This window comes from Trichechus manatus, unplaced genomic scaffold (genome assembly GCF_000243295.1).
Source record: "Trichechus manatus latirostris isolate Lorelei unplaced genomic scaffold, TriManLat1.0 scaffold00052, whole genome shotgun sequence".
NCBI lineage: Eukaryota > Metazoa > Chordata > Mammalia > Sirenia > Trichechidae > Trichechus > Trichechus manatus.
This window is the reverse complement of record NW_004443988.1, coordinates 13,589,969-13,609,688: the sequence shown is the minus strand read 5'-3', so window position 1 is coordinate 13,609,688 and position 19,720 is coordinate 13,589,969. Positions and strand designations below refer to the sequence as shown.

The window sequence follows — 19,720 nt, the reverse complement described above, 5'->3', positions numbered from 1 at the left end:
CCTTTATCAAGCCAGGTAGATTGAAAAGATATTTTTTCTTTTTTTTTTTTTTTTTTTTAGTTATAAAGATTACACATGCTCATTGAAAAAATTTGAATAATAGAGAGATGTATACAGCAGGAAGTGACATCTCCTAATCTTGTCCACTCCCCTCCCCAGCCTTATTCCCGCTCCCTATGGGTAACCACTGCTTCTAGTTTACTGTGAATACTTTGAAATCTTTTTCTGTGTGCACACAAACACATATACATGGTTGCCTGGGTGATGTAAACAATTAATGCACTTGGCTGCTAACCAAAAGGTTGGTAGTTCAAGTCCACCCAGAGGCACCTCAGAAGAAAGGCCTGGTGATCTACTTCTGAAAAATCAGCCATTGTGTTCCTACGGAGCACAGTTCTACTCTGACACACCACATGGGGTGTGGGATATCCATGAGTTGGAGCTGACTCAATGGCAGTGAGTTGGTTGACTGATTTACAAAAATATGGGATCATGTACACTGTTCTTCCTACCTTATCATTCATAAAGGGCTTTTGTGGGTCCACCCAGGAAAATGACTGTCATTTATAGCAGTGTTTCTGGGTTTCAAGCAACCCACTCACAAATGAACTTCCAGCTGGTGGCAGAAGGAGGAGGAGAAGGCAATAGCAAAGGTGAGGGAATGATCAGTTTTCCTCTTCCCGCTAAATTCAGTAATGCTGACCCTTTTTCCTCCTCTGTCCTCTGTCCTCTCTTTCTCTTCAGGGGAACCACCAGGTCCCCACTGAGCTCTTTCCCAACACTACCTCTTCACTGCTGTGCCTCTGCTTCTCTCAGCATCCTTCTGCCCACTGCACCCTGACTTCACCTTCCTTCCCTAGAAACATTGCCATATTTGTAAGAAATCAGAATTGCTTTCTGGGAGATAACAGAATTACTTGTTTGGAATTTCCCTCACATGGATAACATTTTTAGGGCACATTTATTTATTTTTTTTAATGAAAAAAATTTTTTTAATGGTGCTTTAGGTGAAAGTTTACAGCTCAAGCTAGTTTCTCATACAAAAATTTATACACACGTTGTTATGTGACCCTAGTTGCTATCCCTATAATGTGATCGCACATTCCTCCTTTCCACTTTGGATTTCCCGTGTCCATTTTTGACCAGCTCCTATCCCTTTCTGCCTTCTCATCTCACAACGGACAGGCGCTGCCCATTTAGTCTCATGTATCTTTTACTTGAACTAAGAAGCACACTCTTCACGAGTATCATTTTATGTCTTGTAGTCCAGTCTATTCTCTGAAGAGTCAACTTTGGGAATGGTTTTAGTTCTGGGTTAACAGAGAGTCCAGGGGCCATGTCTTCTAGAGTTCCTACAGTCTGTCAGACCATTAAGTCTGGTCTTTTTACATGAATTTGAGTTCCGCACCCCACTTTTCTCGCTCTATCAGGGAGTTTCTGTTGTGTTCCTTGTTAGGGCGGTCATTAGTGGTAGCCAGGCACCATCTAGTTCTTCTGGTCTCAGGCTGACAGAGTCTCTGGTTTATGTCGCCACTTTTGTCTCTTGGGCTAATATTTTCCTTGGGTCTTTGGTGTTCTTCATTCTCCTTTGCTCCAGGTGGGTTAGGACCAGTTGTTGCATCTTAGATGGCTGCTCGCTAGCTTTTAAGACCTCAGACGCCACTCACCAAGGTGGGATGCAGAACATTTTCTTAATAAACATTGTTATGCCAAATGACCTAGATGTCCCCTGAAACCATGGTCCCCAGGTCCCTGCCCCAGCTACACTGTCCCTCGAAGTGTTTGGTTATGTTCAGGAAACTTCTTAGCTTTTGGTTTAGTCCAATGGAGGAGCACATTTCTTACCTATGTGAAGAGATATCAGTAACTATGTAAACTTTTCTCTCTTGACCTGACACAGTCCCTGTGAACAAGTTATTTGGTTTTTAAACTCATTTGAGTGCTGCTTGAAATAGTTGACAATAAGAGGAAGTTTCAAAGAAGGGTTAAATATGTGAGAGAAAGGGCCTGCAGATGAGTCACTACAGGTGGGAAATTGCTTGACAGGGCAGATAGCAAATAACAAGAATAATGTCCAGGCTCCAAATTCCGGAATGTTTTTTCGAGTGCCTCTTATCAGGTTCTGTGCTAGGTGCAGTGCCATCCCTCTGCACTCATGGAGCTCACAGGTGGTAGGGAGAGAGAACTCAACAAGCAACCTCAGTGGAATGAAGAAAGATTGAAGAGTGAAGGTGGAGTTCAGGGAATAAGGGGAGAATTTGCTTTTTTCTTTTTTTTATACTTTATTTTATTTTATTGTTCTTGTTGAGGATATACATAGAAAACATACTCCAATTCAACAATTTTTTTTTATTGTTGTGCTTTAAGTGAAAGTTTACAATCAAGTTAGTCTCTTATACAAAAATTTATACATACATTGTTTTGTGACCCTAGTTGTTCTCCCTATACTGTGACAGCACACTCTTCCTTTGCACCCCAGATTTCACACGTACATTCAACCAGTTGCTGACCTTCCCTGCCTTCTCGTCTTGCCTCTGGGTAGGAGCTGCCCATTTAGTCTCATGTATCTACTTGAGCTAAGAAGCACACTCTCCACGAGTATCATTTTATGTCCCACAGTCCAGTCTAATCTTTGTCTGAAGAGTTGGCCTCGGGAATGGTTTTAGTTTTGGGCTAACAGAGTCTGGGGGCCATGTCTTCCAGGGTCCCTCCAGTCTCAATCAAACCATTAAGTCTGATCTTTTTACTAGAATTTGAGTTCTGCACCCCACTTTTCTCCTGCTCCATCAGGGACTCTCTGTTGTGTTCCCTGTCAGGGCGGTCATTGTGGTAGCCAGGCACCATCTAGTTCTTCTGGTCTCAGGTTGATGAAGTCTCTGGTTTATGTGGACCTTTCTGTGTCTTGGGCTAATACTTTCCTTGTGTCCATGGTATTTCATTCTCCTTTGTTCCAGGTGGGTTGGGACCAATTGATGCATCTTAGATGGCCACTCGCTAGCTTTTAAGACCCCAGACATCACTCACCAAAGTGGGATGCAGAATAATTTCTTAATAAACTTTGTTATGCCAATTGACCTAGATGTCCCCTGAAACCATGGTCCCCAGGACCCCTGTCCCTGCTACTCTGTCCCTTGAAGCATTTGGTTGTATTCAGAAAACTTCTTAGCTTTGGTTTAGTCCAGTTGTGCTGACTTTTCCTGCAGTGTGTGCTGTCCTTCCCTTCACCTAAGATAATTCTTGTCTACTTTCTGGTTAGTTAATACCTCCTCCCTCCCTCCCCACCCTCGCAACCATCAAAGCATGTTTTCTTCTGTGTTTAAACCTTTTCTTGAGTTCTTATAATAGTGGTTTTATACAATATTTGTCCTTTTGCAACTGACTAAATTCACTCAGCATAATGCCTTTCAGATTCCTCCATGTTATGTTTCACGGCTTCATCATTGTTCTTTATTGTTGCATAATATTCCATTGTGTGAATATACCATAATTTGTTTATCCATTCGTCCATTGATGGGCACCTAGGTTGTTTTCATCTTTTTGCTATTATGAACAGTGCTGCAATGAACATGGGTGTGCATATACCTATTCGTGTGATGGCTCTTATTTCTGTAGGATATATTCCAAGGAGTGGGATTGCTGAATCGTATGCTACTTCTATTTCTAGCTTTTTAAGGAAGTGTCAAATCAATTTCCAAAGTGGTTGTACCATTTTACACTCCCACAACAGTGTATAAGTGTTCCAGTCTCTCCACAACTGCTCCAACATTTATTATTTTGTGTTTCTTGGATTAATGTTAGCCTTGTTGGGGTGACATGGTATCTCATCGTAGTTTTGATTTGCATTTCTCTAATGGCTAATGATTGTGAGCATTTCCTCATGTGCGTGTTAGCTGCCTGAATGTCTTCCTTGGGAAAGTGCCTGTTCATATCCTTTGCCCATTTTTTTAATCGGGTTGTTTGTCTTTTTGTTGTCGAGGTTTTGCAGTATCTTGTAGATTTTAGAGATTAGACCAATTCAACAATTTCTACATGTAAATTTTAGTAACATTGATGACATTCTTCAAGTTCAGCAACTATTCTCACCCTTCTTTTCTGAGTTGCTCCTCCTCCTGTAACATAAACTCAATGCCCCCTAAATTTCCTATCTAATCTTTCAATTTGCTATTGTCAATTTGATCACATATAGATAGATCTTAAAAGAGCACAATGCTCAAGGCAGACATTCTTTATTAGTTAAGCTAAACTACTGTATTTTTACACAACTACGTTTGTTTGCCAACCACCCCCTTCCATCATGAGGTATTTTCATAAGCATGCTATGCTAGTATTTTTTTATATATATATTGCATAAAAATACGGTACTGTTTAGTTTTAAGAAGACTTCAGAGGATGTTTTTGGTTTAGGGTTTAAAGATTATCTCAGGACAATATTCTTAGGGGTTTATCCAACCTTCATGACTCCAGAAAAACTGGATTCCATGAAAATTTGAAATTCTATCTGCCTTTTCCCCCTTTTGATCAGGATTCTTCTATAGAATCTTTGAACAAAATGTTTAGTAATGAGCCAGCTCTTCTGGTCTCATGGCAAAGGAGGCAGTTGTTCATGGAGGCAATTAGCAACCCATTCCATATCCTCTTCCTATTCCTGACTCTCCTTCTTCCTCTGTTGCTCCAAGAGAATAGGGACCAATTGGTGTGCCTTGGAAGGCTGCTTGTAAGCTTTTAAGACTACACAATGAACTAGGACGTAGGACAAAAACACTAAACATGTTATTAGGCCAATTAACTGAAATGTCTCATGAAACCATGACCCTAAACCTCCAAACCAAGGAACCAAATCACATGAGGGGTAGAAATTTGCTTTTGAGGCCATAAACTTTTAATACAATTTTAATATACTTTCCTTGAGAAGTGAAAAGTGTTTGCACCCCTTGATACTCCCCTATACTTCAGCTGACCTCTGCAAAGATGGGAAAACAGCAAAACCATTCACAAATGTGTATGTCCTCCCTCCATCATCTCCTGTCAGATATTCAGACATAGTAATTACTTCAAATGCCTTTGGCTTCCTTCGCCAACATCTTTCCTTCTACCTTCTCACTCCAAATATATATACCCCATTAGACCCTTGAGTATGCAAACAGCAAGATGTGGCAGGCAAGGCTCTTAGAGTTCTCTGGCCAAACATCAAGAGGTTCTCTTTGGTCACTGAAAAGCTATAGTGCAAACTAGACCTTACCTGAATGACTTAGTTGTACAGCAGATAAGGCGGCCTTAGGACCCTGGACATTTTTGATTCTGCAAAGTGGAAGCCCATCTGAGGATATTCTGAAATTTTGTCAAGTCTGGAAGTAATTCAAGACTCTGACCAGCATCAGGCCAAACCAAGACAGTGGGGATGTCCATTACTTCCCATCTAATCTAGGGTTAATCTGAGGCACCTAATTTGTTATGGTGGGGACAGGGGAATTCTTGCCAACCTACCTCAGCAGGGTGTTCTTGATGAGATGGGGAGGGACAATTGGTGACCTGTTATGGGCAGATAACTGCTAGGCAATCTGTTAACGTACCTCTTGCTGTCGAGTCGATTCCAATCCAATCCATACAGGACAGAGTAGAACTGCCCCATAGAATTTCCAAGGAGCAGCTGGTGGCTTCGAGCTGTTGACCTTTTGGTTAGCAGCCAAGCTCTTAACCACTACACCATGAGGGGAGAAAATTTTCACTGAAACTGATTAAGTCTGACTTTGACTATACAGACTCAGCCCAGGCATTCATCTCTGGGATGGTTGGTGCTATTTTGTTTACAAGTCAAGAGAAGGAATGAATGGCCCCTATAATTTAGAGTAGGGGACAAAAACTCAAGTATCTCAGAGGCCAGGCAGATAAGGTTGATTTTGAAATGGGCTAGGATGGTTCTACACGGAACTGCAGAGTGCTGTTCCCTCTAACCGGGTCTTTGGCTACTCAACTCCAGCCCATTGTTGCCATGCAAATGTGGACCCAGTGTTTCCTCATTTACTGATTTTTCTGGAAATTCAGAATTTTCTATGAAATCCTCCAGGTTTTAAGATAATTGGCTTCAAATCTGATTTTTTTAAAAATACTCTGTGCACAAAATATGACATATTTGGGCCAGGTTGCTGGTTTGCAACCTCTAAATTAGGGCCTGTGCATTAGAATTATACATCTATTTTTTTCTTCAACCAAGAGCAAAATGTTCTGTGGAAACTATAGGAGCTTTAATGTCTATCACATACTGAAACTAACGTTATCTTCTTTGTCCTTTTTAATCTATTCCCACAGGTGAAAGAGATATAAGGATTGATGATGTGCCAAAATTAAAAGTGGTGGAAAACTTCATTTATGAGAGCATGAGGTACCAGCCTGTCGTGGACTTGGTCATGCGCAAAGCTTTACAAGATGACATCATCGATGGCTACCCAGTGAAAAAGGGGACCAATATTATCCTGAATATTGGAAGAATGCATAGACTCGAGTTTTTCCCGAAGCCCAATGAATTTACTCTTGAAAACTTTGAGAAGAATGTAAGAGATCCCTTCCTTAACACTGAGTCTGCCACTCTTGAAAATGTCAACTGTTAAATTCGATCTGGGTCTGTGTGTTTGCACCTGTACATTTCATTTTTTTTTTACTCTTTCCCCTCTGCCTGCTTTCTCACCAGGAACACACATTTCCCGTAGCTTGAATACCATATCTGTCCTCAAGCTCAGGATGCTGGGTCTCCAGCTTTGGAAAGTGTCAATGTGGTGGCCACACAATAGGTCAAATGTGAAAAACCCAGGCCATTAGTTAGGCTCAAACAAGGCTAATATTTTTTAACCCAACTACCTTACTTTTCCATTTAAACATATCACTTCGCCACCATGTAAACTCAGCGTAGCACCATCTAAGCAAAGGAAGGTGCACTTCTGCTTCAGATGGAAATCAAATGAAACTAAAAGATTTTGTTTTTCTGCAGTCTGTCTTGGTTCATCAAATGGCCCCATGAGCAGTAGGTCCCATTCTAAATGAGACTCAGTAATTAGAAGAGATTCCATTGTTTTCTTTTCCTATAATTAATATACACTGGATATTCTGCATTCATTATATCAAATTTTAAGCAACAGAGTTTTTTAACCTGAATTTTCCAGACCATTCCCTCAGTGCCCTCTTTCCATTTGCATATGGTGTAGAAACATGACCTTAATTAATCCAGTTCTCTGACTCATTTTGTTTATACACAGGCAATACAAACAATGCCACATATAGCCAGACAATTGGTCAACAAGAACTTACTGAGCACCTATTATGTGCTATCTAAGTCCAGATGTGGGCAAGACAGATGTGGTCCCCACCCACAAGGATTTTATAATGTGGACCAAAAAATAAATTTTTGCATAATTAAAAATCTTTAGATGCTTGGCACTGATAGCCAAGAATCCACATTGTTGCCCAAATTTGTCCCTTTTTATCAGGTTACATGGGTATCACACAAAAATAGTCTTTGCCTTTGCAGAATAGTAGAGCTATGGTCATTCCACAGAGCTGGTTGAGTGTACCAGCATCGGCTGTAGTACAATGATCTGCATTGCTTTGGCCCAGCACATTTACATGAAAAACAAAGCTGGGGACTGTCTGAGGTTGGGTCTGTATGACAACGGGTAAATCAAACTGGACAGAGAGAAGGGTTTATTTGAGTGACAGTAGTTCATCTCAGTGAAGGAGTAGTGTGGCTGATGCCCTGAAAACTGTGTTTTCAGGGTGCATCAGAGACTGTATGACTCTAGCCTTTCATACCCTCACTAATTGTCTGATCATTTTCATAGGTTCCTTACAGGTATTTTCAGCCATTTGGTTTTGGGCCCCGTAGCTGCGCAGGCAAGTACATCGCCATGGTGATGATGAAAGCCATCCTGGTTACACTTCTGAGACGATTCCACGTGAAGACACTGCAAGGAGGGTGTATTGAAAACATGCAGAAAAAAAATGACTTGTCCCTGCACCCAGATGAGACTGGCAACTTGCTGGAAATGATTTTTACCCCAAGAAATTTCAACAAGTACCTCCAACACTAAAGAAGCCTGGTCAGTACCAACTCTGAAGCATTTCTCATCAGTAGTTTACACAGAAGCCATCCATCCTTGCCCATGTAGTATCAACCTCCCAGTGAAAACTCGGTGGCATTTTGTAGGCACACTTCCTACAGGTTGTCAGCAAGCCAGGAGCTATCGGTCATCCAGTCTTGCCTAAACCAGAGAACCAGGCTGCCAGAGAAAAGACAGAGGCCAACAGTTTGCAGGGGAAATGGTCAGAGGACAAACTGTAGCCCTAAAGACCCAATTCCACAAAACTTGTTTTGGAAAGAATAGACCATCAGCAAAAAAAAGTATGCCCAGCTTCCTATGGGATCGCCACTGCCCTCCCTGAGGGCATTTTAACTCAAGGCAGAAGCATTCAAGTCAAATAGAAGGGCCAGGCAAATGTCTGGGTAACTGAGGCCAAACACACCTGCTAGTGTGAATAAAAGTGCTTTGATTTGGTTTTGGAGGGTAGGGGCTGCATGATTCATAGTCTTCGGAGAAATGCTTACAAAAACAGCATTTGACTTTTCCTAATTAATGGTAACCAATGAACTCTAGTTTATCCATATGTAACTTGTCTGTGGAAAATTTTAAATCTGATTATACCCTTTCCTAGTTTCTCAGTTCATGCCTCAGCCACTTACCTCTGCTACAATGTGTGTAGATTCAGGTAATTCAAGCTAATTTAGTAATAGCGTGAGTAACATATAAATAGGCCCACATATCTGTTGTAGGGGAAAAAAAGACATAATACATTTCAAATTCAAATAAAAATTGTTTTTGCATGTTTGCATTGTTGCTTAGCTCCATTAGTGCAGCTAATGAAGAAATGACTTTAAATAGTGGCATCTACCAACACTTGCAGCAGTTCCCATGATGTGGGGGAGGGGAAGTCCTCTGATCTATATCTAATTCTCCAACCCAGTGGGTTCGAACCTCTAAGGAATGCTCCTGCCATTCCATTATCCTTCATCGACATTTTCCTCCTGTCTTTCTTTCCATGACCCCAAAGCCAAGGACAACACATTAGTAGAGAATATGGTCAGGTTTGAACCGCTGAGATCATCTTTTTATCCTACCTCAAGATCTTACACTACAAAAAGCAATTTAGAGATTTAACAGTTATCTAGTTTATTGAATCACTGTATGTAGCCATAAAGAAAATGCACATTTTGGAATTAGCTTTCTAGAGGGAATCAAATAAATGGGTTAATTTTTCAAATACCCCTTTACTTGTGTCATATAGCCAATATGGCTAAATCTACTGAATGCCATTTTTAAAACTGAAAAATTAAACTCAGCTACCTGGATATTTATAAGTATGCAAATGTTTGCCATTGAGTCAATAGCTATCCCAACATTTGAATATGTTTTTCATCATAATGTTTGACAATAGGGCAACAACTGATTATAAAATGAGCGTATACATTCCTTCAAAGCAGGAGCTGTTTTCTTTTGGACTCCATCCCCATCCCCCTTGTTCTGACTCCAGGTTGACTCTCAAGATCAGCGCTGAATAGACACTCTTGCTTATAGATATTCTCAACTGACTTCAGAAACTAAGAAAAAACAGACCAAAACCAAACCCACTGCCATTGAGTTGATACCGACTTATGGAGACCCCACGTGCAAGAGGCAGGTAGTCTAAGAATTCAAGGATAAACCAAAAACCAAACCCATTGCAGCTGAGTAGATTTTGATTTATTTGAACTTAGAATTTTTTGGAGCATCTATATGGCCTATAAGTATTCAGAAATATGCTTGTATATTTGGATATGTCTATAATGAGGTCTAGACAATCATTGAAATAATCCAGACCCCTGAAAGCAAGGCTAGAATTTTAGATTTAATATGTCCAAGTTAATTCACTTGATAATCGTTAACATGCTTTTACTTTGCCTCTGCTAGAGCTGCTTAGTAGAGGAAAACAAACTTTGGATTAGTGTACTCCCACCATCCAATTCCCTTGGAACATCTACATGTATTTTGTATGTATATATGTAGCCAAGGCCTATGTCTACACAGTCAAAGTAAAATAGAAGGTTTATTAAGTTGTCTATAGGTAATGTGCATACAAAAAACATGCTGGAGAAAACTAGGGAACTGGAGGGGGGTGTATAGGACAGGAAGAAGAGAAGTGCTGGTTTGTGTGACCCAAGGAAACTCTCCCAGAATCAAATTAAACTGGGTAACTGTTCAACTTATTGCTCTGCTTGGCCTGTATGGATAAACCCTATATGTTTGTATGGGCTTGGCCTAAGGAATTTGGAATACTGCTGACTTTTCAGTAGGCTGATGAACATGTATTTGAAAATCGTGTTTTTCTCTTCAGAATTTTGCTTCATTGTTAAGTACTTGTCACCTTTGAATGTGCTGTGGATTCTATTTTGTAATCCTTTCTCAAAGAACTGAAATGTGTAAATTATCAGTGAAATGCATGCATACATGAGCTCTTTGTTGTTAAATTGTGAGGACAATTGTACCCTCCGATCCTCAGGTTTACCAGTCATCTCCCTATGCCTTCACTGACATCCCACTTTTCCCTCTCCCAAGTGGAAAAGGATCACTTTCAGAAAGTCCTCACGTTATCAAGAAACACTCACTGGAAATTGCCACTTTTTATTTCTAAGCAGCACCTCTCACCACCCATGGTGCTAATAGTCCATTGAAGTGTGTGGCATTGGCCCACTGGAAAGGAGGCTAGATGGACTCCTTCCCACTTCCTGTATCAGCTGGTGTGTGGGAATGAAGTTCTCACTCATACTTGCAGAAAAGCCATTGCTAAATTAAACTTTGTCTAATTAATGAGTTGACTGGGATTTGTGGCACTGTCAGTTGGACTTAGCTCAAAAGGTAAAGCCACAGGCATAACCCTCCAGGGCTCAGCCCAGAAAGGGCTTCCCTGACTGAACTCTCTCGTTTCCTTTCTGCAGCTATTAGCAGGTGTTGTCCTATATCTAGGGAGTCAATAGCCACATGCTTGTTTCCATCAGGACAACAAGACTAGTGGAATGCATTTAGACTGGACAACCTGGTCATTAAGCTCAGCCCATTAGGTATACTCTGCCCCTTTTTCTACCATCAAGAAAGCATTACAAACAAATCAGAATCATTGTAAGAATATAGTTATAAGAATTAGCCTTAAATCCACTCTAATTAATAACGAAAAGCAAATCATTCACAAACTTCTTGTAATGAAGGTCGTAAGTGATTTCATCATAAGCGATGAAGGCCCCGGTGATTTTTAAAGTTCCTTTCAGCTCTTAGACTTCATGGGCAGAGAGGCAGTAGATCTGGGCTCAGCTTTTCTTAATTACATTCTTTGGACAAGCTGTTTGATCTCTCTGTGCCTCAGTTTTCTCGTCAATCCAAGGGGAATAATAACTACTTTAGAAAGCTGTTGTGAGCATTAGAAGAGATGACTTATGTGAAGCTCTTGGCAGAGTGTCTGGGAGTCAAGCTCTCAATAACCAGTGGGCATGATAATGATGATGCTCAGTAATTAGGCTGACTCATGACATCAAAATTCCATTCATACAGTAGTAGCTGTTGTTGTTAGCTGCTGTCCTGCCAGCCCCCGCCTCATGGTGACCCCACGCACAATAAAGAGAAACATTACCCAGCCCTGCACCTTCCCTGTGATTGGCTGTGGATTGGACCATTGTAATCCATAGGTTTTCACTGGCTGATTTTTGGAAGTAGATCACCAGGCCTTTCTTTCTAGTCTGTCTTAGTCTGGAAGCTCCTCTGAAACCTGTTCAACATCATAGCAGCATGAAAGTCCCCACTGACAGGTCCATTATTTCATTTTAAGCTTCATAACAACTCCCACATTAGTATGATCACCCAATAATCCCCACATTGTATGGATGAGAAGACAGAGCCCCAGGGAGTCTGGAGGACTTGCCTCAGGCACTCAGCTAGGAAAGGAACAAGTAGTATTTACATATACCTCTTATTGTGTAACCTCTTTGTAACAGGACGAACTGTTGAAAGGCTGGAGGTTCTAGTCCCAGTTCCCCACTCTCCAGTCATGTGATGCTGGGTAAACTCCAGCAACGTGTTCATATCCCACCTCGTTCCCACCACAGGAATTTGAAGCCAGAAATATCTCAGTCTCTTCATCCATAAAAATGTGGATGATACTCTCTGCTTTATCTATTTCCCATGCACGTTTTGAGGATCTTTCTAAAAGAGATAGTGTGGGGACATGCTGTAAGAGGGCACTAATATAAGGTGGTAGTAATAAGGTATGGATTCCAACAGCTGCCTCAGAAGGAAATTATCAAGTTCCTTTAGGCTATTCCCTAACTGCTAATCATTTCAGACGTGGTACTTGCAATATATATTTATTTTACTTTAAAGAGGTCTTTTGCAGCAGATATAAATCTCTCTCTCTCTCTATATATATATATGTATATATATATATATTTGTTATTGTTATTAGGTGCCGTTGAGTTGGTTCTGACTCAAAGCGACCCTATGTACCAGAACGAAACATTGCCTAGTCCTACACCATCCTCATAATCGTTGTTATGCTTTAGCCCATTGTTGCAGCCGCTGTGTCAGTCCGTCTCGAGGAGGATGTTCCTCTTTTTCGCTAACCCTCTACTTTACCAAGCATGATGTCTTTCTCCAGGGACTGGTCTCTTCTTATAACGTGTCCAAAGTATGTGAGACGAAGTCTGGCCATCCTCACTTCTAAGGAGCATTCTGGCTGTACTTCCAAGACAGATTTGTTCCTTCTTCGGCAGTCCATGGTATATTCAATATTCTTTGCCAACACCATAATTCAAAGGCATCGATTCTTCTTTGGTCTTCCTTCTTTATTGCTCAGCTATCACATGCATATGAGGTGATCGAAAACATCATGGCTTGAATCAGGTGCACTTTAGTCTTCAAGGTGACATCTGTTTTTCAACACTTTAAAGAGGTCTTTTGTGGCAGATTTGCCCAATTCAATGCATCTTTTGCTTTCTTGACTGCTGCTTCCATGGGCATTGATTGTGGATCCAAGTAAAAGGAAATCCTTGACAACTTTAATATTTTCTCCATTTATTATGATGTTGTTTATTTGTCCAGTTGTAAGGATTTTTGTTTTCTTTATGTTGATGTGTAATCCATACTGAAGGCTGTAGTCTTTGACCTTCATCAGTAAGTGCTTCAAGTCTTCTTCAGTTTCAGCAAGCAAATTTGTGTCATCTGTATATTGCAGGTTGCTAATGAGTCTTCCTCCAATCCTGATGCCCTGTTCTTCATATAGTCCAGCTTCTCAGATTATTTGCTCAGCATACAGATTGAATAAATATGGCAAAAGGATACAAACCTGACACACACCTTTGCCGATTTTAAACCATGCAGTATCCCCTTGTTCTGTTCAAACGACTGCCTCTTGATCTATGTACAGGTTCCTCACAAGCACAATTAAGTGTTCTGGAGTTCCCATTCTTTGCAATGTTATCCATAATTTGTTATGATCCACACAGTCAAATGTCTTTGCATAGTCAATAAAACACAGGTAAACATATGCATATATATATATGAAGTGGAGAAAAAAATTAGTAATTTACCATAAGCACAAAGTGGGCAAACCAGATCTCATGATTGTCATAAATCACCTTCATTTTGGCCAAATTAGCAAATACTAAGAAGCCCATTATGATGGACAGCTGTTATGTGATCTCTTCAATTGGCAATGATTCCAAATATGAATGAAATATTTAGTTCCTCATCTAGTTATTTCCAAATTGCCAGATGTTTGGCATGGAGAAGACACAGGCAGATATGCAGGTACATAGGCTTCCTCCTCTAGTCTAATTTATCCTGGATGGATGAGTAGCAACGAATATGTCACCTATCTGCCTCTTTCCCATCCCAGTTAGTTGTGAACGTGTATTCAATCTTTCAAGCCAGGAAACCTGTAATAACAACTGTAGCTACTTTCTTACTATGTTAAGCTCTTTACATAACAATAATTTCATTTAGTTCTTCCAAAATACAGTTGAAACCTGTAAAAGCAAGAACTCGATGGGACTGCTTTGTTTCTCCAGGTCTCACAAGTTTTCTGCCTTTGACAGAGTGCAGTCTTACCACTTTCCTGCCCTCTCTATTAGTGGGAAATACTTGAGTTTTCCTTCTCTGACAGGTTTCTGCCTCACACAGTTTCCGGCTTTCGCAGGTTTTGCGGTACTATGATGAGATAAGTATTATTCTCATTTTACAGATGAAGAAATTTAGGCTCAGAAGATCTAATCATTGGCACAACCCCCCACCTATCCATTTTTATTCCTTCTCTAACTGCTTGGCCATCTCCCTCTCCTACCGGCACATACCCCGACACACGTGGCTAGTGGCTCATGTTCTCTTATCAGAGCCTTCTCTCAAGTTATTTTTTTAAATCTGCTAAATTTATCTACCTAAAATTAGAATATATAGCTAAGGCTCAAAGTGTACTCCTCTCTTCCAACAGAATTTTTTGTTTTCCTAGGCAATTGCACAGAGGAATTACAGGCATCAGCAAGCTGGGCTTGTGGAAGGAGAGAAGGGAAGGAGGTGGGTGCCTTCCAGGTACTCTAAAACGATACCGCCGACTTCACCCAAACATGACCCACCTATACAGCCTTGTTTAGGTTGCAAGGGTTCCCGGACTCAGACTGTGTATAGGAGCCAGCAGGTAACATAAATCGGATGATCAGTGAGTGAAACGTTTTCCCTTGACATCCTCACTCCCCTTGTAGCAGTAAGTTAGGGATATGCAGACATATGCATGCTTAGGGGCTTGCAGTCTGCCAGTTGATACACATGTGGCCCAGATCATCTGATGAAAGTAGAGCCTGCAGAAGAAATGGAGAATGCCTCACCTGAAGGCAGTCAAGGTGACTGTTTTAAAACACAGTGCCAGCCAAACCAAACTGGTCCTTGATCTGGATTGGGTCCATGGGCTGTCAGTCTAGTCCCCTGATTTAACGGCCCTAACAACAATCCCTTTCACAGCCATCATTTCATTTGCACTCCCACCCACACACCACTACCCATTGAGGAAGGCAGAGAAATCCCTGATTCACTGATAAGGAAGCTGAAGCACAGGGAGACTGAGTAGTCTGTCCAAAGTCAAGCAGTAAGGGCCACATCTGGAACTTTCCCAGGCTCAGGGATCCTCGCTCCCAGTCCAGGAACTGCATGATTTCACCTGGCTGACTTCCCTTCATAGCTGTACATGTTCCAACACATATTTGGGGAGCACACAGTTTAATCCATAATAGTCTCTGCAACCACCAGCCAAGGGCGGGTCAGACTAGTTACACTGATCTGGCTATATCAAGGAGCCAAAGTAAATTGACAAATGTGTTTTCTCTAGCCATCTATGTTTCATTCATCTCAGTGTCTGGCACACAGTGCATACCAAATACTTTTTTTATTGTACTTTAGGTGAAAGATTACATAGCAAATTAGCTTCTCATTCAAAAATTTATATACAAATTGTTTTGTGACATTGGTTGTGATCCCTGCAATGTGTCAGCTCTCTCCCCCTTTGTACCCCAGATTCTCCATTCGTCCAGTTTTCCTGTCCCTTCCTGCCTTCTTGTGTTTGCTTTTGGGCAGGTGTGGCCCATTTGGTCTTGTTTATTTGATTGAACTAAAAAGCATGTTCCTCACGTGTGTTATTGTTTGTTTTATAGGCCTGTCTAATCTTTGGCTGAAAGGAGTAGCTTCAGTTCTGAGTTAGAAGGGTGTCCAGGAGCCATAGTCTCTGGGATTCCTCAAGTCTCTGTTAGATCAGTAAGTCTGGTCTTTTTTGTGAATTTGAATTTTGTTCTACATTTTTGTCCTGCTCTGTCCAGGACCCTTTATTGTGATCCCTGTCAGAGTGGTCAGTGGTGGTAGCCAGGCACCATCTATGAGTTCTTCTGGGCTCAAGCTGGTGGAGGCAGTGATTTATGAGGTCTGTTAGTCCTTTGGACTAATATTTTCCTTGTGTCTTTGTTTTTTTTTCATTCTATTTTTCTTCAAACATGATGGGACTAATGAATGTATTTTTGATGGCCGCTTGCAAGCTTGCAAGACCCCAGATGCTACTCACCAAAGTAAGATATAGAACATTTTCTTTATGAATTATGCCAATTGACCTAGATGTCCCCCAAGGCCATGGTACCCAGCCCTCAGCCCCAATAACTTGGTCTTACAAGATATCTTAGTTACCTAGTACTGCTACAACAGAAATACCACAAGTGGATGGCTTTAACAAAGAGAAATCGATTCTCTCACAGCCTGGGAGGCTATAAGTCTGAATTCCAGGCATCAGTGCAAGGAGAAGGCTTTTCCTCTCTATCAGCTCTGGGGGAAGGTCCTCATTATCAACCTTCTCCTAGTCTAGGAGCTTCTCCACACAGGAACCCCAGGTCCACAGGACACACTCTGCTATGGGCACTGCTTTTTTGGCATGAGGTCCCCCTGTCTCTCTGCTTGCTTCTCTCTTTTATACCTCAAAATAGATTGATTCCAAGATGGCAGAGGAGTCAGATGCTTCCTATGTCCCTCTTACAACAAAGACCCAAACAAACAAGTGAATCGAATGTATATGACTATCTAGGAGCCCTGAACATCAAAGACAAAGTTGAGGAATCAGACTGAGTGGTGGGGGGAGGGAGAGATGGTTTGGAAGCAGTGAGGAGTTCCCAGACCTGACCCAGCAGGAGCCACAGCCCTTCAGCCCAGATCAGCTCAGAGGGCGCAGTGAGGCAGACAAGCAGCTGCACCCCAGAGATGTTTTCCACATCGGGAGAGACTCAATGACAGGGATTCTACTGGGCCATCCAGAACCCGTGAAAAGCAGCACTTAAGCAGCTAAAGATAAGTACTTGTATGTGGCCTACTGTGGGAATAAAAAAAAAAAAAACTCATTTGGAAAAAACCTCTCTCCCATTTACCTCCCCCTTCCCCACTCTGCACTGGGTCCTGGCTGGCTTCAGTGATTGATGAGTCCCCTGGTCCAGAAGTAGCACCCTGAAGGTGCCCTGAGCCATTCTCCTGGCCTTGGAAAGGGAACAAATTAACAAACAGGGAAAAAATAAGCTACTGGCTCTCCTAAGCAAAGGTCTCAGGGTTGGCACAGCTCCTTTGCCTAGGCACAGGCATAAGGCATCTGCAGACATTGAATGCCTTTCACCCCTGCAGAGACTTGGCGTGGGCCCATTTCAACAGCATAAGCCCTCACTATCACAGTACAACAGGGTAAATACCTGAAGTCCAACTTCAACTGTTTCAGCTGTGAAGTGACAGGCTTGTGACTTTTGACACTGCTCTGCCCACTAAGCAGGCTCCTTACCTGCCAACATCAGGGGCTTGAGGGCTGGTAGCTCCACCCATGCCACCTAGCCACCTGCGACAGGGGTCCAAGAATAAGTGGTGTCCCCCAGTCCTTACAGCCAACAGTGTATGGTGCTCATAGTCCAGCTGAAAACTCACCTACCTATTCACTCTAGGGAACAGGGACACGTTTTCCTTTCAGACACTCAGGGGCAGCCGTCAGCCCCCTGCCTTGCTCAGTGCGTGACCCCCTACTGCAGCCAGATACCTGTGCCTACACCAATCACCCATGCCTCTCTAGGACTGTAGGTGAGAGCCTACACAACACACTTGGTGACCGACTACCTGGACACCTGAACTGAATCCATACAAGAAAATTTAACAGACTTCTGGGCTCACATACTTAGTAACAGATCTAACTAACTACCTGGTGACAGGATGTTAGAGCTTCAAAAGCGCCAATAATCAAACAAGCACACATGAGCAGCCTATTTGGGCATATCAAAACAAAACAAAACAAGAAGCTAGGACACTGCAAGCAAATATAAAATAAAAAAATTATAATAACTTATTGATGGCTCAGAGACAACAGTCAATATCAAATCGCATAAAGAGGAAGGCCGTGACAGCTTTAGCAAGCTCTGAAAATAAAGAAACAATAAATTTTCTCAAGGAAGAGAATTTCTTGGAATTACCAGAGGCAGTTTACAAAAGATTAATATACAGAACTATTCAAGAAATTTGTCAAACCACAGAGAAAGCCAAAGAACATACAGACAAAGTAGTAGCAGAAATTAAAAAGATTATTCAAGAGCATAATGACAAATTTAATAGGCTGCAAGAATCCATAGAGAGACAGCAATCAGAAATCCAGAAGATTAACAATAAAATGTCAGGATTCAACAGCTCAATAGAAAGTCATAGGAGAAGAATTGAAACAGAAGTCAGAATTAGTGACACTGAAGATAAAGCACTTGACACCAACTTATTTGAGGAAAAATCAGCTAAAAGAATTTTAAAAAATGAAGAAACTCTAAGAGTTATGTGGGACTCAATCAAGAGAAATAACCTACAAGTGTTTGGAGTACCAGGACGGGGGGGAGGATAACAGAAAATACAGAGAGAATTGTTGAAGATTTGTTGAAAGAAGACTTCCCTGATATCATGAAAGATGAGAAGATACCTATCCAAGATGTTCATCGAACCCCACATAAGGTAGATCTCAAAAGAAAGTCACCAAGACATATTATCACCAAACTTGCCAAAACCAAAGATGAAGAGAGAATTTTAAGAGCAGCTAGGGATAAATGAAAAGTCATCTACAAAGGAGAGTCAGTAAGAATAAGCTCAGATGACTCAGCAGAAACCATGCAGGCAAGAAGGCAATGGGATGACATATATAAAGCCTTGAAGGAAAAACATTGCCAGCCAAGAATTATACATCCAGCAAAACTGTCTCTCAAATATGATGGCAAAATTAAGGCATTTCCAGATAAACGGAAGTTTAGGGAATTTGCAAAAACTAAACCAAAATTAAAAGAAATACTCAAAGGAGTTCTCCGGTTGGAAAATCAGTAACATCAGATAACAACCCAAGACTAGAACACAGGACAGAGCAACCGGATATCAACCCAGATAGGGAAGTCACAAAAATAAATCAAAGCTAAAACACTGAAAATAGGGAAATAGAGATGTCAATATGTAAAGGATGACAACATTAAAACAAAAAAGAGGGACTAATAAATGTAGACATAGATTTCTCATATGGAGAAGAAGTCAAGGCAATATAAAGAAATAAAAGACTGGTTTAAACTTAAAAAATAGGAGTAAATATTAAGGTAACCACAAAGGAAACTAACAATCCTGCACATCAAAATAAAAAACAAGAAAAATATAAAGGTTCAGCAAATACAAAATCAGCAACAATGAAAGAGATGAAAAGAAAATACATAAAGAAAAATGACATAGCACAGAAAATTAAATGGAACAAAGACACTGTCAGCAACATACTAAAAAAGATATCAAAATAACAGCATTAAACTCATACCTGTCAATAATTACACTGAATGTAAATGGACTAAATGCACCAGTAAAGAGACAGAGAGTGGCAGATTGGATAAAAAAATACAATCTGTCTATATGTTGCCTACAAGAGACACACCTTAGACTTAAAGACACAAACAAACTAAAACTCAAAGGATGGAAAAAATATATCAAGCAAACAACATTCAAAAAAGAGCAGGAATGGCAATACCAATCTCTGACAAAATAGACTTTAAAGTAAAATCCACCACAAAGGATAAGAAAGGACACTATATAATGATTAAAGG

The 19,720-nt window shown here is 41.0% G+C and overlaps 1 protein-coding gene across 1 annotated transcript in view; it reads left to right on the top strand.

The window, feature by feature from the left end:
* The window catches only part of LOC101350058 (aromatase), a 36,587-nt gene extending 28,454 nt beyond the window's left edge, over nt 1-8,133 (top strand). The window contains exons 8-9 of the mRNA XM_004377661.1: nt 6,307-6,548; nt 7,830-8,133. Coding sequence (XP_004377718.1) covers nt 6,307-6,548; nt 7,830-8,078 — 491 coding nt within the window. The 3' untranslated portion in view covers nt 8,079-8,133. The remainder of the gene's footprint in view (nt 1-6,306; nt 6,549-7,829) is intronic.
* Nucleotides 8,134-19,720: the final 11,587 nt, after the last annotated feature.